At 36.8% G+C, this 25,997-nt stretch overlaps 1 protein-coding gene across 3 annotated transcripts in view; it reads left to right on the forward strand.

The window, feature by feature from the left end:
• CPSF3 (cleavage and polyadenylation specific factor 3) overlaps positions 1–25,997 on the forward strand; it is a 41,691-nt gene that overhangs the window by 12,242 nt on the left and 3,452 nt on the right. For 2 of the 3 annotated variants that reach the window (XM_049904586.1, XM_049904588.1), the window contains 10 exons: positions 881–1,031; positions 4,222–4,397; positions 6,738–6,896; positions 7,999–8,145; positions 10,766–10,918; positions 15,275–15,383; positions 16,790–16,888; positions 18,783–18,877; positions 20,505–20,592; positions 24,935–25,004. In XM_049904586.1, the coding sequence (XP_049760543.1) occupies positions 881–1,031; positions 4,222–4,397; positions 6,738–6,896; positions 7,999–8,145; positions 10,766–10,918; positions 15,275–15,383; positions 16,790–16,888; positions 18,783–18,877; positions 20,505–20,592; positions 24,935–25,004 (1,247 nt within the window). The remainder of the gene's footprint in view (positions 1–880; positions 1,032–4,221; positions 4,398–6,737; positions 6,897–7,998; positions 8,146–10,765; positions 10,919–15,274; positions 15,384–16,789; positions 16,889–18,782; positions 18,878–20,504; positions 20,593–24,934; positions 25,005–25,997) is intronic. The other variant, XM_049904587.1, reaches the window with a different exon arrangement.

Raw genomic sequence — 25,997 nt, forward strand, 5'->3', positions numbered from 1 at the left:
GGCTGGTGTGTATTGCTGTCTGTAAGCAACATGTGATTGGATTAGGTTTACCTTGGTTACCCAGCATATAAGTTTACCCTAACATAAAGGAAACCAAAAAAAACTGAACCCATTGCCATCAAGTCGATCCTGACTCATAGCAACTCTGTAAGACAGAGTAGAACTGCCCCATAGGGTTTCCAAAGAGTGGCTGGTGGATTCGAACACTCAGCCTTTTGGTTAGCAACCTAACTCTTAACCATTGCACCACTAGGGCTCCAGTGTAAGGGAAGGGAAGATTTATTTTTTTTAACTCGCAGAAAAAAAAAGTTATTTGCATGTTATCTGGTACTTCAGAGCAGTCTTTTATGAATCATAAATGAATATGAATGTACGAATTATGGAGCAGTGCTTTAATGTGCATATGTATCATCCGGTGGTTCTGTGAGCAGGCAGATTTGATTCAGTGGGGGGCCTGAGATACTGCGTTTCTAATAAGCTCCCCAGTGATGCCACTGCCACTGCTCGGTGGGCCACACAGAGCAAAGTTCTAGGGGATAGTCTTAAGCGGAAGTGTAAGAAACAGTGTCTGTTTCTGGATTGTAGACTTTTTTTCTCCATGGATATCAAAATGGTTAAAAAAGACATGGTAAAATTATCTTGAGGAAATATGTCAAGATACATTTCCGAATGAGTTCCTGAAAGATTCTGATTACTCGTCTGGATCTGAGTGCTAAAGTTCTTATTTGCTCTTTTTTCCAACTAATGTTATAACAGTATGTGTCCAAGGAAATGGCGTGTTAATGGAGAAATGAATCACTTCACCTCATCACTGATGTTTAACTTTTAAATTCGTTGGGGATCCATGGTCTTTGTTTCACACTTCTCACATGTAATTTAGGAGTCTACTTATGGGACCCATATCCATGAGAAACGTGAAGAACGAGAAGCAAGATTCTGTAACACTGTTCATGATATTGTAAATAGAGGAGGCAGAGGGCTCATTCCCGTCTTTGCTCTTGGAAGGGCTCAGGAGCTGCTCTTGATTTTAGGTATGCCTTTTCCTTTTTATTTGGGAGATTATCAAAATCTCAAACTGCCATTTTATCAGGATAATACATGGCCTTGGATAAGTCATTCAACATCTGGGTTTCAGTTTTTTCTTTTAAAACAGGGGTTTGGTGTTAGTAAAAGCCCAGGGAAACAGCCATTCTCGTGCACTGATGCCAGGAAGGTAAACTGGCATACTTTATGGTTCTCAGCTTGCCAGTCAGCATCAGGAGTCTTAAAAATATGCGTATCCTTTGACCTAGCAGATCCATTTCTGGGCAGCAACTGGAATGTACAAAAAATTTTGTCAGTAAAGGTCTCTATCACTTTAGTATTTTTTTAAAAAAATCACATCTGTAAATATCATACTGTAGGAAAAAGTCATGTTAAAAGTAATTACATACATTCACATTAAATGAACCCAAAAAATAAGGTTGAAAACGCTATGCATTCTGACCCTAGTTAGGTAAAAATCCACAGATGCCTGGAAAGATACTAAATCTGCATAGTGGGAAAGTGAATGTTTTTTATTTTGTGCTTTTCTGTATTTTCCATATACTTCAACGAACAATGTGTAGCTTTTGGTAGTAAGAGGAACAATCATTGTCACTATTTTTTAGTATACATTTGTACTTAGGAGCCCTGGTGGCACAGCAGTTAAGGATTTGGCTGCTAACCAAAAGGTCAGCATTTCGAGTCCACCAGGCACTCCTTGGAAACCCTATGGGGGCAGTTCTGCAGTGTCCTATGTGGTCAATATGAGTTGAAATCAACCTGATGACAGTGGGCTTAGTTGTATTTAATGATCTAACTCAAACATTCTATGATTCTATTTGGAGAAAGTACTATTCCTAAAGAACAAGTTATAGGTTCCTTGTATTTATATAACCTCAATGTGAAGAACCAAGAATTATCATATTTTAAGCTGTTATTCTCATTTCTGCCATTTCTTTTATGTTGAGGATAAATATTATCCCTGTTACACTGAAAAAGAAAACAAACGAGGGAAGATTGAACACATGACCCAAGACCAAAAGTAAATCTGTGACGTAGGCAGGAAGAGACAGGACTTAATAGATGCAAGATTTTCTAACTCCTAGTCCAGTCTTCTCTTGGTCCTGACTTGGTCTTCTTTTCTAACTTCAAGTCAAATTACAGCTTAAAAATCTTAAGATGAAAACTCTCCATAACAAGTAATATGAAGAGCGGAGGAAGTTATGAAGGTGAGACATATTGTCACTACCAAATTAGGTTGCCAGATTTAGCAAATGGAAATACAGGACACCAAATTAAATTTTAATTTCAGATAATAATGAATTTTTTAGTGTAAGTATGCCCCAAATATTTAATATACATTTTTATACTCATTTTTTTCCATTAATTATCTGACATTGAAATTGACCTGGGCATTCTGTGTTTTATCTGGCAGCCCTGCCAGCAAAGCATATATTGTGATTCTTTTTATGAACCAGGACTGCTTTCTGCAATTGGTTGCTCCTTTTTTCCACTTAAATTCTTGCTTGTAATTAACCAAAAAAACCAAACCCATTGCCATCGAGCCCCTTTTGACTCATAGTGACTCTTTGAGTTGCTCGTAATGTAATATTGTAAAAAGAGGGTAGCCATTAAAGTCATCAATTTCCAGTCTCATCTTTGTACAATCCACATGACCTTGGGCAAGTTATTTGACTAGTTTTTAATATTTAAAATTTATTCATAAAAATACAAAAAATAGGAGATGTGACCTTGGGGTGTAGAATGCTTTTCAGGGTATATGAGAAATCATAAGCGTAAGTGTTGAAAACTTTGACACCATTAAAATTTTTTTAATTACTTCTAAAAAATATGAACAAAACAAATCAGAGGGCAAAGCAGGAAATACATTTATAACACATCCAACAAAAAGTCTCCCTGACTGTATTTTTGCACAAATAACACGTGTTTTTTTTTTTTTTGGCCAGTCACACCCTCCCCCATGAGGCATTTTCATAAGCATGCTATGCTAATTTTTTTACAGCAACATGTGAAAAAAATTTTGAACACACCCGGGAGATGGGGAGGGCAGTTGGCCAAAAAATGTGTAAAGCACATTGCATGCATAAAAATACAGACATGGTAAAAACAAAACATCCCTACACTGTTCAACCTTTTTTAGCCTCAGTATCCTCATCTGTAAGATGAGGATAAATCTTTGTAAGGTTGTTTTTAAAGTAAGAAATAATAAGTATAAATGACATACTAAACCGCCCCCCCCGTAAAAAAATTACATACTAGGCATTAAAAAAAAAAAAACAAAAAGTAAACCAAACAAGTTGCCTCAAGTCAGTGCTGACTCATGGAGATCCTCTGTGTACAGAGTGGAACAGTACCCCATAGGGTTTTCAAGGCTGTGACCTTTTGGAAACAGATGGCCAGGCCTTTCTTCTGAGGCACCTCTGGGTAGGTTTGGAGCGCCAACCTTTTGGTTAGCAGCTGAGCTGGTTTAACCATGCCACCAAGGGTCTCCTGGGCATTTAGTGCAGTTCCTGAATGTATTCAGATGAACTTAATGGGGTAAATGATGTCTTTTGGCCACCCCGTACTTACGCATTTGTGATTTAATGAGGGCCTTCCCTTCAAATAGAAGCCCTGATATGCAGTGGTTAAGAGCTTGGCTGCTAACCGGAAGGGCACCGGTTCAAACCCACTAGCCGCTCCAAAGGAAAAAGATTCGGCAATCTCCTTTCACAAAGAGTACAGCCTTGGAAACCCTGTGGGGCAGTTCAACTCTTTATTATATAGGGTTGCTATGGTTTTTTGTTTGTTTCCCTTAAAATAAGATGTTCTTTAAAAGTATATTGGCCACTGCTTTCACTAATTATCAGACACTAATTTGTTAGCCATTACTATTTAAAATCATCACAGAATTCAGTGTCTCCCTGAAATAATGAGTTATAGTCTATTATTCACTCTAAACAAAATCCAACCTCTACATTTTTGGACTGCGATCACGGCATTCTTTTTAGGTCTTGCACTAGTACTTAGAAATGTTTTAGTTACGCTAATTTTTCTTAAACTCTTTAAAATTTGGGTATAGGCTTTACTTTATTGTTGCCTACATTTTAAAAAATTCATTATGTGTATCATTCGTTATTTGTACTATTCACCCCACATAATAAAGTAATATTTGTGTTTTGTTAAATCTCTCTCTAGATGAGTACTGGCAGAATCACCCAGAACTTCATGACATTCCAATATACTATGCATCATCTTTGGCCAAGAAATGTATGGCAGTGTACCAGACATATGTAAATGCCATGAATGACAAAATCCGCAAGCAGATCAACATCAATAATCCCTTTGTTTTTAAACACATTAGTAACCTCAAGGTGAGTGCTTGTGGAAGAAACGCCGATGGATAAAACACAAGCCATTAGTACGTGTGAGTCATCTGTAGCTGACTCTGGCTGAATCCCTCTTGCTATCTTTTCTCTATCTGGCTGACTCAGAGTGACCCTACAGGACAGAGTAGAACTGCTCCACAGGGTTTCCAAGGCTGTAATCCTTACAAAAGCAGACTGACACGTCTTTCTCCTGCATAGCAGTTAATGGGCTCAAACCGCTGTCCTTGCAGTTACCAGCCACTGCGCCGTCAGGGGTGGGGCTCAGGGCTTTGCATTTTTAAGAATAATACTTATGCTGTCAGTCTTTGCATTGCAAGGCCTTGCCACCAGAAGTTCAGAATCTCAAGCCTCATTGCAGATCTACTGAACCAGAATCTGCATTTTGACAGGAGTCCCCAGGTGATGGGTATATGCATTAGAGTTTGAGAAGCACCGGTCTGAACTCTTAGAGCAGTGGTTCTCAAACTTTGCTACACAATGAAACCACCTGGGAGTGTTTAAAAATCTTGATGCTGGGGATGATCCCCATACCATTGAAATCAAAATTTCTGGAGGATAGGGTTAATTATAGGGATAGTTACAACAATCCAGGTGGAGAGTCCTCAATAGGGAAGGGTAACAAGAGCAATCTTAAGCCGATACAAAGAAGGAAAAGAAATTTCCTGTGGCTACCAGAAGTCTGGCTCTGGTGACCATTGATGTACGGGAAATTTAAGTCACAGATTATCTGTGTACTTGTATTTGAAATCATCTTAAATCTACTGTGATTTTTTATCGGGCAGTTGTTATAATAGATAGCTAATAATAGCAAAAATATTTTTTTATTAATAATAGCGTGAGGCTACAAACCAATAGTTTATTTGTCCAAAGGGTAGAGATGGATCACCCCCCAAAAAACTTGTTATTCCTTGTTCACCGTTCTAAGCCTTGCTCAAATTGGTATTTCAAGTTTACTCTTTTTAAAATGTTATCTGCGAAAGGTTTTAGTAATATTACTCTAATTATGTAAACATTTGTTAAAATTTATGAAGTCTTGTTTTCAAATTTAATACCTTTTTAGTACTACTACTCTAAGACAAGGGAAAAGAAGATTTCAAGTTTTCCTAATTATTGTTCCCTCTTTCTTTCTGGCTCAAGGACACTTCTCCCAACTTTGGACTATTCTAATGGCCCTTTAGCTACCAATAGAAGGTTTTGTAGGTCAGTGAGAAGGAACTGCTTTTTATTCGTTTTTGTCCCAGAGGATTTTATCTTAAGAATAATAAAGAAATGCTCAAGTTTGTCATGCAAAAACTCGTCTAGTTTATTGTAGGGTAGTCAAGGCAAGGCACACAAGTAAGACCTCATGACATTCACTTCACATTGGAAACTCAGAGTTGACAATCACAATGTTAGTTTAAATGTTAGAGCCCAAATCTTTAGACTTTGGGCTTTTTAATGAGTGGTCTGGAGAGAAGACCTTACCACCCCTCAAACTCAGATGAGTCCCCCCGTAGCTAGGGTCCAAGGTTAATTGTGGCAAGTGAGCTATGTCTCAGCAGGCTTCTCAGTCTTCAGAGAGACCTTTGCTTCTGTCTTTTTCTCTAAAAATGAGCAGAAATTCATGGGTTTATCTACTACGTGTGCTGTCATGTCTAACTGTAATTGGTATACTTTACTGCCAATTAAGGACATTTTTGTATGACTTATTTATGTTTTGTTAATTATAGAGATTTAAATTATTGCCAATTAGGGCATGACAGAAAATTATGTTCCTATTTACATGTTTCGAGGCCAAGTTAATTAAATTAAAATTACGGGAATTGTTTAGGGACGTATTTATGTTTTGTTAATTTATAGAGGTTTGATTAATGTCACATTCTGTTATCACAGAGTGCGGTTGCACAGCCCAATTTGGGGAAGTTATTCACAATATACTTTATCTATTTTCAAGGCTAGAACAACTTCCTAACAACTTAAAGATTAAAGAGTATTACAGAAGCATATGTGCTTCTATGTCTGACTTCCCATTATAAGTGACATATATTGGTGTTTAAAAGCATTATAAAAACACCATAACAATGTAAAAAGCATTATAGAAACATACACAATAGCGATTTATAAATATGTGGTTTAAGAGCATTACAGAATCAGATGTGATTCGAAAACATACAGAAAGTATACATCAGAGTTTCCCTATCATTTCAGCCTGAACTGTTCAGGAATTGTCAAGACTCTTTCATTAGTATGCTTAATCTTCTTACTGAGCTTTTTGTTATTCTTAAAAAGTAAAGAATGCTTGCTTTGTCATTAATATGCTTTTCACCAGTCTTTTTTCTCTTTCAGAGCATGGATCATTTTGATGACATTGGTCCCAGTGTTGTCATGGCTTCCCCGGGTATGATGCAAAGTGGCCTATCCAGAGAGCTGTTTGAAAGCTGGTGTACTGATAAAAGGAATGGTGTCATTATAGCAGGATACTGTGTAGAAGGGACACTTGCCAAGGTCAGTTATAGCCTTAGGCTGTTGTGTTATTCCTAATCAAAAATGCAGAGATGGCAATATCCTCACAGGATTTTGCATGGAAGTAATCCTTTAATGGAAGTTTCGATTTAAAAAAATGAGGGTAGAAATAGGTGGCCAGAGGTGTTGAGAAGGTTGAGGACTTATGCAGACTGTGAATGCATAACAAGATCCCCAAGTGACTGCCATGCACCCTAAAGCTAGAGAAGCGTTCATCTGGTTGCAAGTAAAAAATGGAGGGGAGCCTATCTGATGAAGAAGAGTTTTACTAATAAGTATTTTCATTGAAAAGTTGTGTAATGTGTTTGGGTTAACTGCTTATTTTCCTACTGGTGTAAAGTGGTTGATGTTAACTCTTAAACCCATTGCCATCAAGTTGATTCTGACTCATAGCAACCCTATAGCGATCCAGAGTAAAACTGCCCTATAGAGTTTCCAAGGAACGCCCAGTGGATTCAAACTGCTGACCTTTTAGTTAGCAGCCGTAGCACTTAACCACTGCGCCACCAGGTTAGGGATGTAGATATTGTAGAAAATGTACACAAAACTTTAAGACCGATTTCTGAACATCCAAGCCTGATGTTCACTTACCTTCTCTTATCTGTAACTTCTTTATTTTTTAAAATACGTTATGGCTCTCCACTGTGATCAGTTTTATTACTTTGCCTGACTCTATGAAGCCATTAGAGGGACTATTGACCAGGTATTTAAAATAGATTGCTAGAATAGAAATATCCTTTCTATAAATTCTCAGACCTAGGCAGTGACTTTGTAGAGCAGAAGAGTAGCTGGCAATCTAGGTTTGCTTTTCTAATACTAAGAGTAATAATTTTCACTGCAGCATTCCACATACATGGGGTTTCAGTTAATATACTTACTTTAAATATTTGCTGGACCAACACAATGAGCTTCTGACATTTATTACATCAGTAGTTTTAGAATAAAATTTGTGTTAAAGGTCCTAATTTTAACGTACAAGTTTATGACTGCGTGAAAAGTATAAAATACACTTTTTCTTTTCTAAGTGAATAGTTTGTCTTCTTTTTTTTTTTTTTTTTTTTAACTTTTCTTTGTTTTCTAACAGCACATCATGTCTGAGCCTGAAGAAATCACTACCATGTCTGGACAGAAGTTACCACTGAAAATGTCTGTTGATTACATTTCTTTCTCTGCTCACACAGATTACCAGCAAACCAGCGAATTTATTCGTGCTTTGAAACCTCCTCATGTGGTTAGTCTATGAATTTTATTTATCATATTTTTTAAAAAGAGCATACCCAAGAAACTTTACAGCAGCCAGCCCGCAAATCAACCACCACCTTCTGTTAATATACTCATTACCCACACCCATTGCGGTCGAGTCAATTCCAACTCATAGCGACCCTGTAGGACAGAGTAGAACTGACCCATGGGGTTTCCAAGAAGCGCCTGGTGGATTCGAACTGCTGACGTTTTGGTTAGCAGCTGAACTCTTAATGACTATGCCACCAGGGTTTCCTCTATTAATATAGCACTTTACAAACAAAGTGCTGTCACTTAGAGTTGGGTTTGACCTTTATAGTTAGCTCCCCTTTGAGTTAGGCAAGCTGTGGATTTTAATTTCCTCCACTCTTACGCAGATCTGCTGACCCCAATTGCAGTGTTCTTCCCATTCTATTTTACTGCCTCACCAATAACTTAAGAGCACAGGCTTTTGCAGTCAGACCGATGTTCTGAATCCCAGCTCCGTCCCTTTCTGTGCCTGATGTGTAAATGGACATAATAATATCTACCACATAAGATTATTGTGACCACTAAATGAGAGAAGATACATCTCAGCCTCTTAACACAGTGCCTGGTACATCCAGAAGAACCCAAACCTGTTCCTGTCGAGTTGATTCCAACTCATAGCAGCCCCCTAGCCTGGTACATACTAAATGCGTAATAATACTACTAAATGTGCAGTGTGAGGATAGTTTGGAAATAGGAGAAGGCCCAGTCATTTAATAGTAAAAAAGGTTTAAATAGATGTGAAATACCTATTTCATAGCTCCTTATAAATATATTTTTAAGGATAATATTTATATTGTTAAGTTTCGTATGAAATTAACAGTTATATATTTTTGTGGGATTGGGGACAAGACTTAACTGAAAAAAATGTGTATCCGTAGAGGGACAGTTAGGAAACATGTATCTGTAGAAAACAAATGAAGTATCCTTTCTGAATGCATTAAAAATTAGTGTAGTGGCAACAGCCTTTTATTAGTTTTTAAGTTCTTCTGGCATGATAGTCCTCACAGGTATTTGCCACTGGCCCTTAAGAAGCATATTCTTTGGTGGAGAAAATCATTCCCCTGCTTTTTAACATCACAGCATGTGGAGTTTAGTTACAGTGTAGTCCCCTCACAGGCATTTTCTAATATGTGTGGCTTAGGGATGTTCCCCCGGATTGTAAAGCCATGGAGAACAAGCTTTGTCACTTTCTGTTACCACCACCTCCTTCTCAGTCCCATTCCCTTCCATCTATCTTGCGTGCTTTGTCTCTGTGCTTAATAGTTTAAAACTGGGTTAAGCTTGATGCTTAACTTCTTTTAATAATCAGGTCTAGCTAAAGTGTATATACACAATAAAACAATACTGGTAGTGATAATAATAACTAATACCAAAACCATTGCCGTCGAGTCGGTTCCGACTCACTGCAACCCTATAGGACAGAATAGAATTGTCCCATCAGGTTTCCAAGGCTTTAATCTTTACAGGCCCAGACTGCCACATCTTTCTCCGTAATAAAAAAAAAAAAAAAATAGCTAGCATTTATTGAGTATTTACCATGTGCCTGGCATTGTGCTGCTGTTGTACCTGATCATCACAACTAGCAGCTATTTTATAGATGAGAAAACTGATACGTTACGAAAGTTGCCCAAGTCTACACAGCTAGTAAGTGGCAGTAACACGATTGTGTTCAGGCAGCCAGGCCCTAAACCTGGCTCTTCACTGCTGTGCTGTGTAACTCTGCCTAATAGTGACACTGGGTATGCTTCTGTTAGCCCAGGAAATAATCCACAGTAATCCGTAGATTAAGAATTACCTGTCTTGTAAAATATGAGTTACAAAACCAAAAAGAAAGAGACTGGTAGCTAATGCAGTAGCTATAAATACTGTGTTTTTATGCAAGTGGCATGTTACATGTTATCTTGCAAACTGCACAACCGCCTTATGCATTGTTTTCCTATGCACGTATGTGTGTGGATGCGTTGTTTACGTGGGTGCGTTGTTTGCGAGAAATATGGTACCCTTCAAAGCTTACAATTTTATTTAGTTCTGAAATGCTTTATTTGGTATTGCTTTAATAAATAGAAGAAAACATCAGAAGTCATTTCTTCCACACACACAAAAAAAAAATTATAGTAAGCTTTTTAAAGAAAGCCTTATATTAAGAAATCTAAAAAAAAAAAATCATAGATGCTTCCTGAGACTATAGGAATAGCAGTGGTCGTTTTATATCAGAATCATATACATTTCAAACTAGTAGAGACTATAGAAGTCACCTAGTCCAGCCCCTTTACCTGTGTGAACATGGAAACTTAAAACAGGTCTGTGGCTTTCACAAAGTTGTATGTCTGGTTAGTGACAAAGATTGAAGTAGAAAATAAGCTTTCTTTACTCTTTTTTGAAATAATTCCACTTAAGAACCTCTTAAAGCCAAAAGGTGAAGATGTCTTTATGCAGGTTTGGTTAACTAGAGGTCCTTAAGAGTAGTATAATATAGTAATTTCACGTCTTCTATTTCACATATTTAATTCAGTTAAGGGCCATCATTAATCTGAATGAAGAATGTTTTCCTATACTCTTTAAAAAATTATTCTATGTAGATTTTAGTCCATGGAGAACAGAATGAGATGGCCAGATTGAAAGCAGCCCTGATTCGAGAGTATGAAGATAACGATGAAGTTCACATAGAGGTTCATAATCCCCGGAACACCGAAGCGGTGACCTTAAACTTCAGAGGAGAAAAACTAGCCAAGGTAGAAGCCTGTGTTTCTTAACCTTATTCACATCTTTTCTTCCCAGAAGTGTATGTTGTTGTTGTTTTTAACTGCCATCGAGTCATGGCGACCCCACATGGTACAGAGTAGAGCTGCTCTGTAGGGCTTTCTTGGCTGTAATCTATACAGAAGCAGATCACAGGCAGAACCATGGTGGGTTCAAACAGCCAGCCGTTCAGTTAGCGTCCAGTTGCCAGCCTTTCAGTTAGCAGCCAGTCTAACTACTTGTGCCACCCAAACTCTTATGGAAGTTTGTACCTCTTAAGAAAATAAAAACCCAGAGACCCACTGCTATCGAGTCAATTTCAACTCGTAGTAACCCTGTAGCACAGAGTAGAACTGCCCCACCGGGTTTCCAAGGCCATAAATCTTTACGGAAACAGGCTGCCACATCTTTCTCCCACAGAGCAGCTGGTGGGTTTAAACCGCTGACCTTTCAGTTAGCAGCCAAGCACTTAACCACTGCACCGCCAGGGCTCGCTCTTAAGAAAATAGACCTCTTTTAATCAAATTGAGACAGTATGCTTGGTGATCTCTCTCTACTTAGTACACTGCAAGAATTTTATCCTTATACTTTTTAGGTTTCTCCAAGTTCTAATTCATTTCTTCACGTGGAAAACTTTTCAAATAGCTTAGAGCTTAATGCAGTTGAATTTGATAGCTCTTTAATCCCCATCCCAACTTACTCCCCCTTTCCATACTGTGGATAAAAAAATGCTCCTTATTTTTTTTTTAAATAATATTGTTTTTTTGGTGAACGTATACACAGCGAGTTAGGTTCCCATTTGACAGTTTCCACAGAAATTGATCAGTGACATTAGGTAAATTTTCATAATGTGTCAGCTTTCTCTTTAATTGTGTTCTGGTTGTTCCATTTCCAGCGTGCTAGTTTCCCTGCCCCCTTATCTTTTCATCTTTAATTAAGATTAAATGTTGACCTTTTTGAACTCATGCAGGTGGTTTTTTAGTAAGGCATCAATCTAACGGGTAATACCTTTTATTTTGTGTGTCATTCACTTTTCTGCTAAAAGGTGATCTTGGGATGGTTTTGGTTCAAAGTTTAGAGAGTGTCTCAGGGCTATAAGAGTCTTCTGGTCTCAGGTGGTCCAGTTAGTCTGGCCTTTTTTAAGAATTTGAGCTCTGTTCTACGTTTTTCTCCCATTCAATCCGGGATCATCTATTGTGACCCTGGTCAGATTGGTCAGCAGTGGTAGCCGGATACCATCTAGTTCTTCTAGTCTCAGGATAGTTGAGATTGTGTAGGCTATCAGCCTTGTAAACTTGTTCCTTCTCTGAGATTTTGCATACCTTCTTACTGTTTTGGTTCTGACAAGTAGAGACCAGTAGTTGTATCTTAGATGGTGGCTCGTAAGCTTTTAAGACCCCGGATGCTATTCACTTCACTAGATGCAGAACGTGAACTTTGTAAACTACGTTAATGTCAATTGACTGAATTGTTCCATGAGACTGTGGGCCTAAGCTTTCAAACCTAGAACACCAATCTCAGAAGGTATTTGGTTATGTCTGAGGAGTACCTATAGCTGTGTCTTCAGTGAATGTATGTGCTTGCCCACATATGTCTGTATTTACATTTATAGGTAGATACTTCTGCCTCTTCTCATACATGTATATACCTGTACCTACCCATGTACTTATGTGCCTATACCCATCCATATGTGATTGAAGATGCGTTTTGGGGCCTCTGTGGGAGTTGTTAGCATCTTGTATATGTCAGATTCTTTAGTACAGGCATCCTTTACTCACGAGCACTTCTCAGTGACATCATTTACTTTGGTCATGCAGTGCTCACTACACCCACATTCAGTGCCACTTTTCTTCTCATCACCAAAAATACTAAATATCTGTGATCTAAAACGTGCTTCCCCTTCCTACCCTTCCTCCTCCTGGTAACTACCATTGAACATTAGTCCCGTCATATATGTCTATTCTTGTCTTATGAAAGAGGGATCGTACAATATTTGTCCTTGACTCATTTCACTTAGCATTATGCCCTCCAGGTCCATGCTTGTTATATGTCTCATGGACTCATCATTGTTTTTTATGGTTGCATAGTATTCCATTGTATGTGTATACCACATTTTGCTTATCCAGTCATCCATTGATGGGCACTTCGATTGTTTCCATTTTGTTGTTGTTGTTGTTGTTATTATGAATAAAACTGCAATGAACATAGGTATGCATATACCTATTTGTGTCACTACTTTTAGGTCTCTAGGGTATATACCTAGGAGTGGAATTGCAGAGGAAACCCTGGTGGTGTAGTGGTTAACAGCTACAGCTGCTAACTAAAAGCTCGGCAGTTTGAATCTACCAGGCACTTCTTGGAAACCCTATGGGCCAGTTGTACTCTGTCCTATAGGGTTGCTATGAGTTGGAATCAACTCGACAGCAGCGAGTTTTAGGGGATTACTGGATCATAGGGTAGTTCTGTTTTTAGTTTTTTGAGGAAGCACCATACTGCTTTCCAAAATGGTCATACCATTTTACAGTCCCACCAAGCAATGGATAAGGCTTTCAATCTCACCACATCCTCGCCAACATTTGTTGTTTTCTGTTTTTTTGATCAGTGCCATTTTAGTAGGTGCACGATGGTATCTCATTGTACTTTTGATATGCATTTTTTTAATGGCTAGTGATAGCATCTTTTCATGTGTTTGTTGGCTGTTTGAATATCTTCTTTGGTGAAGGTTCTGTGCTTGTCCATTGCTCATTTTATAACTGGGTTGTTTGTCTTTTTGCTGTTGAGTTGTTGAAATTCTCTGTAAATTTTAGTGATTAGACCCTTACTGGGTATGTTATTTCTGAAGATTTTTTTTCCCAGTCTGTAGGTTCTCCTTTTACTCTTTTAATACTGTCTTTTGATGAGCATAAGTTTTTAGTTTTTAAAGGTCCTGTTTAACTATTTTGTCTTTTGATACATTTGTTGTTACGTTTGTTATCCTATTTTTACAAAAGATTAGGTTCCATAGTTTTCTCTCTGTGTTTTTTTCTAGTAATTTTATAATTTTAGGTTTAACATTTGATCTATTTTGAGTTAGTTTTTGTGTGCGGTGTGAGGTATGAGTCTCGTTTCATTTTTCTGCAAATGGTTATTCAGTTTTGCTGGTCTTATTTATTAAAGAGATTGTTCCAGCCCCATTGAATGAATGGACTTTGACCTCTTGTCGAAATCTGTTGTCCATAGATAGCTGGATATTAGGAAGTATGAGGCCTCCTGCTTTGTTCTTCAATATTGTCGCTATTCAGGTTTTCTTTCCTTTTCATACGAAGTTGGTCATTAATTTTTCCATTTCAGTGAAGAATGTTGGGGCTTGTATTGGGATTGCATTGTATCTGTAGATTACTTTAGGTAGAACTGACATTTTCACTGTATTGTCTTCCAATTCATGAACATGCAATGTCCTTCCATTTAAGAAGGTCTCTTTTAGTTTCTCGTAGTAGTGTTTTATAATTTTCATTGTGTAAGTCTTTTGTGTCCCTGGTTAGGTTAACTTCTAGATATTTTATTGTTTTGTAAATGGTATTGTTTTCTGGATTTCTTTTTCAAGATGCTCCTTGTTAGTGTAAGGGAAACCAACTGATTTTTGTGTGTTGATCTTGTACCCTGCAACATTGCTGGATTCTTCTGTCAGTTCCAGCAGTTTTCTTGTGGAATCTTTAGGGTCTTCTGTGTCTAGAACCATGTCATCTACAAATAGAGATAATTTTACTTCTTCCTTTCTGATTTAGATACCTTTTATTTCTCCTTCTTGCCTTATTGCTCCAGCTAGGATTTCCAGTACAATGTTGAATGACAGCAGTGTCAGTGGGCATCCTTGTCTCATACCTGTTCTCAAGTGGAAGACTCTCAGTCTTTCTCTGCTGAGTATAATGTTGGCTGTTGGTTTTGCGTACATGTCCTTGATTATGTTGAGAAATTTCACTTCTATTCCTATTTTGCTGAGGGTTTTTAATTAAGAAAGGGTGTTGAATTTTATCAAATGCCTTTTCTGCATAAATTGGTACGATCATATGGTTCTTTTCCTTTGTTTTATTTATGGGGCTGATTACATTGATTTTCTAAGGTCGAACCACCCTTGTAGGTCTGGTTTGAATCCCACTTGATCGTGGCGTATGATTCCTTTGGGATCTTGGTAGTCACATTATTGCCCTGCACTGAGAAATATATAACAATTTATTGTCTTCATGCTTAAATCCACATGTTGTTTTCATAATCCAGATGTCTGTGGTCGTCATTATGATTGAGTACCTGAATAATTGCATTTTACAAGGTTCTATTTTCTTATAAGTTTTTTTTTTGTTTGTTTTAAATAGGTCATGGGCTTTTTAGCAGACAAAAAACCAGAACAAGGCCAGCGGGTCTCAGGAATACTTGTTAAAAGAAACTTTAATTACCACATACTTTCTCCTTGTGACCTCTCCAGTAAGTATACTATTAAACATCAAATGTAATTGATCTTAGCATTGAAAGAAATTCTATAAAAACCTCTACATAGTAGCCAGATTAAAAGTAATAACTAAATAATAAAACAGAAATAGGTGAAAGTTAATATTCAGGTACCTTTATATTAAAAAATAAAATCTTCAACCATTGAAACATTAAATTCTTTGTTAAATAACTTTTTACTTAATTGGAAATATAAGTTCACTTCTAAAATAGATTAACTACTCCTGTTGACCTTTTTTCTGCCTTTGACAACAGAGTATTGGTGCTTTATTTTCTTAAGTAACTTTGGACTCCCTAAACAAATGTTTTGTTTTTTATGACCTATACGTCTACATTCCTTGCTGGGCTTTCTGTTCGTCACCATTCCAAAAGAATGATTAGGAGTAGGGGACAAAAACTTTTACGATTTAATTAAAAGGAAAAAAAAAATTAATGTAGAGACGAATAACTTTTTTCATTGTGTGAGAACTTTCTTTCATCATCATCCAGATAAGTCATATCAACTATATAGCCATTGAAGCTTATAGAGAAGAATAAAAATTGGCACAAAGCTCAAAAGGCAAACATCAAACTTTGTAAATTGCTATTTTTCCAAAGTTTATAAGCATTTCCCCATGCTTCTGTGCCTGTGTAAATGCTAAGTCATCAATAAGTAATTACTTTTCCAATTATCGTGGTATTATGTTCAAGTGAATAACTGTGTTCAGTTTTATTTATGTAGCAGTAATAATTTTTAAGTGATTTATGAAGGAATAAGAAATAGCAGTATATAGATATTTATCTGTGAAATAGGCTTTGAGCTCATCACACAAAAAGTATGTAACTTGTTCCTTCATTCACCAATTAGTGAGCTTCTACTCTGTGCCAGGCATTGTGGGAGGTGCTGGAGGAATAAAGATTCACCAAAAAGCATAGTTCCAGCCCTTGAAAAGCTCAGTCTAATGAGAGAAACAATATTGTGAAGAGACAGTCACAGTATTGTTCAGTGACATGTAGAGGTACATTGTAAGTATGTGCGAAGGAGACACTGGGCCTAGAAGAGTCCGGAAAAGCTTTGCAGATGAGGTGGCACTTGGGCCAGGTGTTGAAGGATTGTTAGGATTTGCCAGGCAGAAAAGGCAAATGACAGCTTGGAGAGGTTAAAGAGCCTGCTGTGTCAGAGGGGATGAGGGTGGTTCCTTGTAACTGGAGGTTAAGCTAATTGGGGGGAGATAAGGGTGAAAACGTAAAATGGGACCAAATTAAGAAACACTTCATTAGCTTTCTGAAAAACATGTTCTCATTTACTTTGCTTTTCCTTATTTTTCTGACTCCTAATAAGTGTTTGCAAATTGTATTTTGTGGGACTAGTGTTGTTTATTAAAATATATTCTAATTTTCAGATTATACCGACTTGGCCATGAGCACTGTAAAACAAACTCAAGCCATTCCATACACTGGTCCTTTTAATTTGCTCTATTACCAGCTTCAGAAATTGACAGGTATGTTTACTTACTGAAATTTGTGTAATGTTATATGTTTTTGAGTAAGAAAATTACAGATCTGGGAAAAGGTGTTATTTAATTTTGGTAATTAGAGTTGCACAAATTTTATTTGTACTTCATTCGGTCATGTTATTGCCTTCTTTAGGTGAGAATTTTGAAAATGTACTTATAAATTGTTTTTTAATCTCATAATACCTATTATCCTTGATCCACTTCAAATTCTAAAAATATCAGTAGTCTTTGCTTTTTGTTTTTAAAATCTGCTTTTATGGTTCTATCACTACCGCTCTATGCAACAGGTTTTATAAAAGTGACCAGTGACATGGCAAACCTTTTCTGCCTTCCTATTATACCATTTTGAATTAGAGATCTTTATGTATTAAAATTATGAGGGGCGATGACTAAATTAAAAGATTTGTGGACTTTCTCGAATATAGCAGAAACACTTTTCAAATTATAAAGTATACTCACCATTAATATGCTCTTCATGATTTGTAAGTAAAGTGCTACTGTAAAATAAACCAGTAGAAAGAAAATCTTTTTTTTTTTTTTTTTAACTCAGAACCTGATGTTCAAATTATGGATTATACCATAGAAAGTTAATAAAATATGTCTGAATTAATCCTTGAGTAAGAGATTACTAGGAAGACCAGGAAAGTCTCATCTTAGACGGTAGAATTTCCTTATCCCCTTCATTACCGTTGGGTTAACAGTATACCAGCCACTTTTTCTGCCTCTGGACCCCAGGGGTAAGGTTCCTGTTGTAATACATTTAGCATCAAGGTGGGTGCCTTTTGAAATGTGTGAAGCTCAGCAGACTGGAGGTGGAGCCATTGTTGTGTAGGTTGAGCATTCTATGAGGTGATGTTTCCTAGATGTGTTAGTTTTGTAGACCTTTGCCTTTTTTCCTTTGATTTCTGTGAGATAAGGCTTGTAAGCATAATTATGGAGCCCTGATGGGCTTGTGTTGGGTTTTCTGTGTCACATTTGGAAAACCAGAGGTTCTCCATATAACCTAATGGAAAAAAAAAAAAAAAATTTTTTTTTTTTTTTTTTTAATGGAAAGGTACCCACAATAAATTATTTATATAGCTTTATTGGTATATTGTCATGCCACAGATCAGTGGCACCACAGCGCCCCTTGCCTCATTGGTGGCTTGTATTACCAGATCATATTTCTCAAAATCCATGTTGCCAACCAAAAATTTAAACATAATTAGTAAGCATACATTCCAATACTGAAAATACAGGCCATAAAAAAAAAAAAAATGTTTTTTTAAGGAGAAAAAAATGTAGTAATAAAAGGGTTATAGAAAGACTAAACTTAGAAGTGGCAGTTGACTGGCTAAACCAAAACAAAAAAAAAACCCATTGCCACCAAGTTGATTCCAACTCATAACGACCCTATAGGACAGAGTAGAACTGCCCCATAGGGTTTCCACGGAGCAGCTGGTGGATTTGAACTGCCAGCCTTTTGGTTAACACCTGAGCTCTTAACCATTGTACCACCAGCTGCACTTGACCACCTAGTTGCATATTAAATGTTAAGGTGCTGATGGAAAGTTTAATCTCTTGTACAAATATAAAAAAACGAAAAATATAGACGTTAGAAAATCACCAAAGTTTGCTACTGATAAAACATTTAATGCCCAAGGTAAATCCTACCTGGTTATATGAATTTTTATAATACATGTTGATATCTTTCAGTTAGTATGACCAATTAACATAAAACTAACTTAGCTGTTTAAAAATTGACTATACAAATGAGGTATTAAATTAATTTTTTCACTGTGTATCCGCTTTATCTCAGCTGTCGCTCGAGCAAATGAATAATTGCACCTCTGGAAGATTGTCATAAAATTATATACATCCTGTAATTCTTTTTTTTCAGGTGATGTAGAAGAATTAGAAATTCAAGAGAAACCTGCTCTTAAAGTGTTCAAAAATATTACTGTAATACAGGAGCCAGGAATGGTGGTATTAGAAGTAAGATATGATCATCTACCTAAACAAGGAGGGGAAAAAAAGTTTTTGAAAGAGTTCACCTGTAATGCTAGAGAAAATTAGTTTCTGCCCAATCAGAAAAATAAAAATAACATAGCTATGTATTTTCTGTGCAGTTATAATAGCATGGAAACTAATAACAAATGGTGCCTCATAATATGTGAAATCAGTATAGGTCTCTCCTATGAATAACTCTCGATTAATTTTGTGGTACCCCCAGCATGTCTTCAGTTATGTCAAAAGGCCTTAAATTCCCAAAATAAGAATCTAATTCTGTCATAGTCAATCAAACTTGCTCTGTAAGAGAGTGAACCTTGAAGATGCAGATAAGTAACATTAAAGTACCCAAATCCAAAAAAGTAGAAATCATTCATTTTGGTGAATGTGGTTCCTACTGGTAGGATTTTAAATTCCTACTGGTAGAATTTAGAACCCAGACACAAAGGAATTAGATGGTTGACTTTGATGGTTGGGTCTGTTAAGTTTAGAAAAAGACTTCCAAAGTGAATTCTGGAACTGACTGATCCAGGGACACACCTTGTTTATTTCCCTGCCTCAAGGTAGAATTGAATGTAAACTTCCCAGATTTATGGTCCAACTATTTTATTTATAAATACTATTTTTCAAAACAAGCAATCTGTCAGGTCTAGTCCCACTAAAATTCTGTGATTTAAGTCTAAATTTGATTCATAAGGTAAAACTAATTAACTGAATTATCAAAAGTAGTTACCTCTAACATGAAGTTGCATACAGTAATATATAAATTTTACAAGAGAAAGAGGCAAAGATATTAGCAACATTAATGATTATTGCTACTAAATACTATGAGAGATTATATTTTTATCTATGGGGCTAACACATCAAAGAAAATCTTAGAGAAAGTTTTTTAAGTACCAAAAGTATTCTTTTGAGAGAGAATAAAAGATAGGGAGGGCGCTCGTTCCTGAGAAATTAAACTGGTCTCAGCCTAAAATGGTAGACATGGAGAACTTTCCTGGAGCTCGGAGCACACGAAAGAGTGTTAGGTGATCTTAGGCTTCATATTAGAAACAAAAGTGGGTGTTTAAAAGTATTGCCATATTACCATATTATATATGCTGCTACAGTATGGGGATAAGGAATCTGAGTTTAAATTCCAGCAGAAGTAATTACTGCCTGTGTTATCTTGGGCAAGTTACTTTTGAGCCTTACTTTGCTCCTTTATAAAATGAAGATGCTAATTTAAAAAAAAACCTAAACCCATTGCCTTCAAGTCAGCTCCAACTTATAACAACCCTATAGGAGAAAGTGGAACTGCTCTATAAGGTTTCCAAGGAGCAGCTGGTATATTCAAACTGCCGAACTTTTGGTTAGCAGGCAGGCTCTTAACCACTGCATCATCAGGGCTCCATATATTGTTTAGTGACACCAAAATAAATTATTGATTTCCATAAACAATGAATTAGTTGATTTTCTTTTTAATTAGTCCAGTCATTTCTTTGATTGTATTGTCTCCGTGAAAATGCTAGAAACAGCCCTGTATGTGCAGTTCATGGATGGATGGGTGGTATCCACAGCTTTTGTGACTGGCCATAGTTACACCCTCCTAATTCTGCCTTTTGCTTTACAGTGGCTAGCAAACCCTTCCAATGACATGTATGCAGATACAGTAACAACTGTGATATTAGAAGTTCAGTCAAACCCAAAAATAAGGAAAGGTATGGAATTATTTCATTACCAATTCATTCTTTTCTTCCTCCCATGGCTCTATTAGCTAAAAAGCAGTTATTAGAGTCCTGAAAAACTTGAGATCCCTTGATAAAATTTCTGTATGGAACTGGAATTTTGCGAGGCCAACTCAAACGTTGTTTAGCCTTTAGTGATGTTCACTGTCTGAGCTCCTGTAGCCCATTTCCATGCTTTATGATAGGGGAGGGATGATCACAAAGCGTGTTGGCACAAGACCATCAATTATGTTGTCATGATGTCATCTGCTGTTTTAATGAAGGCTCTGAATAATTATTATGCTGAAAAGCAGAGAAGATGCTGTGGTTTAACACAAATGTATAATGCCTGTGTTGTACAGGAAGGAACATTTGAGCTGTCATAGATCGATTTGACTTTACCGTGAGTATTTCAGGTGCAAAGTGAAAATGTGCCTTTACTCTGATCTCTAGTGAGTCAGTTAAAAATAATCATTATATCATTAGTGACCTATCTCAACCTAATAGTAATACAAAACATTTCTTCATTTGGCTAGCCTCTAGACATTTCAGCAGTGGTTCATTGCAGACAAGTTAGGATAGATTTTTGACTTACATGTTATTTTTGTTAAGGATTTATTTGAAAAGTAGCTAGCTGCCTTATATCCCTAGTTCTTTCCTATGTTGTAGTGTACCTAGAATGAGATTTTATATTCTTCTGAAGTAATGAGTTATTTCCCTGTTTTCATTTAACATTCATTCAACAAATATTTGTGGGGCACCCGCTATGTGGCAGGCATTATTCTAGGGCTTGGGGTACATTAGTGAAGAAAATAAACACTTCTTGCCCTTCAGGAGCTGACATCCTAGTGGGCCCTAGGGAGCTTGTCAGGGTTTGGCGCGAGGGGTAGATAATGTAAGACTTTGTGCCTCGTTTTAAGGAGTCTGAATGAATGAGGCTACACTGCACAGTTTTGAGCAGGGGAGTGATGTGATCTGACAAAGCTTTTGAAGAATTCCTCTGGTGCTTGCTGAGAATAGACTGTTAGGAGGGCAAGCTTGAAAGCAGAGATTCCTCTTAAGTGCTTTTGCTGAGCTTTAGCTCAGTTTTGGGTATAAGTGGTTGAGGTAGCAGAAAGTGGTTGCGTTCTGGATATGTTCTGAAGGTAAAACCAATGATACTTCCTAATGGGTTAGATATTACGTATACGGGGTGAGAGAAGAAAAGCAGGCAAGGATGACTTTTAAAAAGATGGCGTTTCAGGGGGTGTTTGTGATACATTAGCACGGAGCGTTGTCACCCATGGGGCTGAGTGACAGAGGTCTAAATGAGGAGTACTGGTACATCCTTCAGAAGATGAAAGTATTACAAGGACTAACACACAGTGTTTTCTTTTCCTGCACGCGAGAAAATTTATTCTATACGTTTATTATCGAACTAATTGACTTTATCCCATCCAAACTTGGAATTTTAACATTTTAGAGCAACTACGGCCCGTGGACCAAATACCATGCCCCCCTCCTCCTTTTTTTTTTTTTTTTTTAGTAAAGTTTTATTGAAATATGGGCACATGCATTTGTTTACATATTGTCTATGGCTGCTTCTGGATATAACGGCAGAGTTGAGAGTGGCAGGGTTGAGTAATTGTGAGAGATCACGTGGTTCACAATAACTGTTATAGAAGAAGTTGCCAGCCGCTGTTCTAGAGACACCTTCTTTGAAACAGTCTGATTCTTCTTTGATAACATTTTGCTCCTTTTTCATTTCTTTAGCCTGCTAACACTTCAGTCCGGGCTCTAAAAACACAGCTTGTATTTGTTTCCCTGTCTGTGTTTGATCACCAATTTGTATGTCCCCCGTTCGCACAGAAGGCACGTAGTAAAACTTACACATTTTCAGTGTGCATATTTTTATGTTCTCATGTTCCATTATGTTCTTCTCTTTCACACGGCCCGTTTTTATCACATCTGTCTTGTTTTGACCTGGTTATGGCAGGTATACTTGTATGAGTTTATGATTTACTTCACATTTAGTATAACCTCGTGTCTGAAGAATTTATCATAAATATTAGTGATGACTGCATACGTATTACACACATATGAGCATGTACTTTGGAAAGTTTAATAGTTCATGGCTTAGATTTATTTATGTTTAATGTATATTTTATGAGAGTTCCTGGGCGGTACAAAAGGCTAACACACTCAGCTGCTAATCAGGAGTTGACAGTTCAAGTCCACCCAGAGGCACCTTGGAAAAGGCTGATGGGAGATCTACTTCTGGAAAAATCAGCCATTGAAACCCTTTGGGGCACAGTTCTACTCTGATAGACATTAAAAAAAACCCACTGCCGTTGAGTCGATTCTAACTTATAGCAACCCTGAAGGACAGAGTAGAACTGCCCCATAGGGTTTCCAAGGAGCACCTGGGGGATTCGAACTACTGACTTTTTGGTTAGCAGCCATAGCTCTTAAGGACTACGCCACCAGGGTTTCCTCTGATACACATGGGGTCTCCATAAGTCATCATCGACTTGATGACAACTGGTTGTGTTTTATGAGATTGTATTTACATGTCAGTTAATGGTTATTTAATACTTGATAATTTAATTATCATAATTAAAATATAAAGGTTTATTATATAGCTTTCTTAAGTGGCATCAGGTTAGGTGTATGTGCAATTAAAATTATGAATTAAACAATTAGAGGAAAAACACTGAATTATAAAATAATTTAGAAGAAATGACATTTTGGCAGTTTTACGTAGACTAAATTTAAATATGTATCTGAGAGAACTGAGGTCAGTTAGTAAAAATTCACACTTAGGGTATGTAATATTGTATTAAATATTTAATTATATTAAAAACCCAAACCCAGTGCCATTGAGTCGATTCCGACTCATAGCAACCCTATCGGACAGAGTAGAACTACCCCATAGAGTTTCCAAGGTGCACCTGGCGGATTTGAACTGCCGACCCTTTGGTTAGCGGCCGTAGCACTTAACCACTATGCCACCAGGGTGTTATATTAGATGATAAAATAATTATTTGGGCTGAGAAATTAAAAGCTTATTGAATAAGTCTTTAATTTTTTAAGTCTTTTTAAAATGACAAATTTTTAGATCCTATTTCCCTGTTTATGGATAAGGCCATGAAATTATTTCTGACACTTTCCTCCATGATATATGTTTAGTGTGTGTGTGTTTTGTCTGAAGGATTATACAATTCTACACTATTTTATTTTTGTAATAGCTTTATTGAGACATTCACATACCATAATATCACCCATTTAAAGTATACAATTCATGTGTTTTTAGTATGTTCTGAATTGTGCAGCCATCATGACAATCACATTTAGAACATTTACATCACTCCAGGAAGAAAGCCCGTGACCTTTAGCTATCACCTCCCAACCCGTGACTTCCCCCAGGCAGAGGAAGCCATTAGTCTACTGCAGATATGCCTGTTCTCAGCGTTTCATATAAATGGAATCCTACAATATTTGTCCCTTTGCGCCTGGCTTCTTTCACCTAATATAATCCATGTTGGAACATCAGTCAGTACTTCATTCCTTTTTCTAGGCAAGTAATAGTTCATTGTATGAAGAGACAACATTTTGTTTATCAACTCATCATTTAGGAATAATGCTGCCGTGAACATTCTTGTACAAGATTTTGTGTGGACACATGTTTCTGTATCTCCTGGGCGTATACCTAGGAGTGGAATTGCTGGGTTGTTTGGTAACTCTCTGTTTAGCTTTTTGAAGAACTGTTAAACTGTTAATTCTGCATTACTTTGCCGCTGCTGCTGGACTAGGAGGTACTTAGTGATGTGGCGGAGTGTACTTGAAACTCCGGGTTAAATACAGCTTACTGTCCTGAACCATCAAATTTCATTGTTTTGGGGATTGCTAAGTAATTTAACTGGCAGATAATTTTAAATATTAATTTTTATTAAAACAAACAGATGCATTATGTAGTAGAATGCTAAATTTACATAAGGTTTTAGATAAGACAGAAGACTTAAGGGATCTTTCAAGCTTGGATGTGCCACTAGCACTCCTGGAGTTAATTTCACCCACCTCTGCTCGTAATGAAATGTGGAAAAGTTTGAGAAACATTGGAAATCAAATTAAAAAATTTTAAATATCATTTTGTGGATCTTTAATAAGAACATGAAATAAAGTGATGAAAATATCAATTTGCCTTAGAAGATAGATGATACATATACTTGTTTGTCACTTCAAGGATTCCATAGTTAATCACTTTGACTTATCAGTAAACTGTGTTCTGATTATTGATATGGAAATTATCTTAAGTAGGAATTTGACCATTGAACTCTGTTGCTTTTTTTTCCCCCAGGTGCAGTCCATAAGGGCTCTAAAAAATTAGAGATGCATGTTTACAGCAAGAGGCTAGAGATCATGCTCCAGTAAGTTTTCACCTATTACTGCTCAACAGGGGGTGGTAAGGAAGAAGTCCTAGATTCGGTCAACCCTGGCCTAATCACTAACTAGTTCTGTGGCTTCAGACAAGGCCCCTTAACCAGTCCAGGTACCTATTTCACTATCAGTAAAGAGAGCAGTTTGAACTGGGTTCTCTCTCACATCCCTTCCAGCTACATACCCTAGCTGGTTCCAGGTACATGTGACTTGCTCGGTAAGTCATTTCTCCATGAATAAATTTTACTTAAAGCCCCAGGATGTTCTTACAAGGGACGGCATATTCAGCAAAGATAAAACATTGTCATCAAGGACAAGTATTAAAGTCTTAGCCTAATGTTACTATGTCTTTAAGAACTGTTTTACATATTCACTTCTCTTTAAATGTGAATTCTCTTAAGAATGAGTTTCTTCTAGACTCTTCTCAGATAGTAAACTGGTAGATTGTGCATTACCTTTAAACTCAATATTTGCCTAACACTAAATATAGGTCTTTTCCCGTTTCCTCAGTTATTCTTTAAGCCTGATATAGGAATGTTTTTCCAAATAAAATAAACATATAAAACTACTTTGAGGTGGAGAACTATAATTAAGCTTATATATTATACCAAAAAAGGAAAAATAAAAAGATTTGTATTCAGTTTTTATAATTTCAGTATCTAACACAGTGCCTTGCACATAGTAATCTCTCAGTAAATACTTGTTGAATAAATGAGCACTTTTATTTTTTAAATATTTATTTAATTGGGTATCTTAGCAAAATGAGGTATTCTGCATGTTTGGGAAGAGTTTTATGTCAACATTTCTGCTTCCTTTCCCCAAATTTCTAAGCTCTTGTCATCTTTTTGAAAGCAGCTCTTTAGTGGCTTTTTAAAAGTGAACCAGTGATAGGCTTTAAATAGTGACTTTGCTTACAGAGGCGATCATACATCTTCAGAAAAATCTTCTTGTTGTCCATTTTAAAAAATTATCCCTTGTCATAC

This window comes from Elephas maximus, chromosome 12, assembly GCF_024166365.1.
Source record: "Elephas maximus indicus isolate mEleMax1 chromosome 12, mEleMax1 primary haplotype, whole genome shotgun sequence".
Taxonomy (NCBI): Eukaryota; Metazoa; Chordata; class Mammalia; order Proboscidea; family Elephantidae; genus Elephas; species Elephas maximus.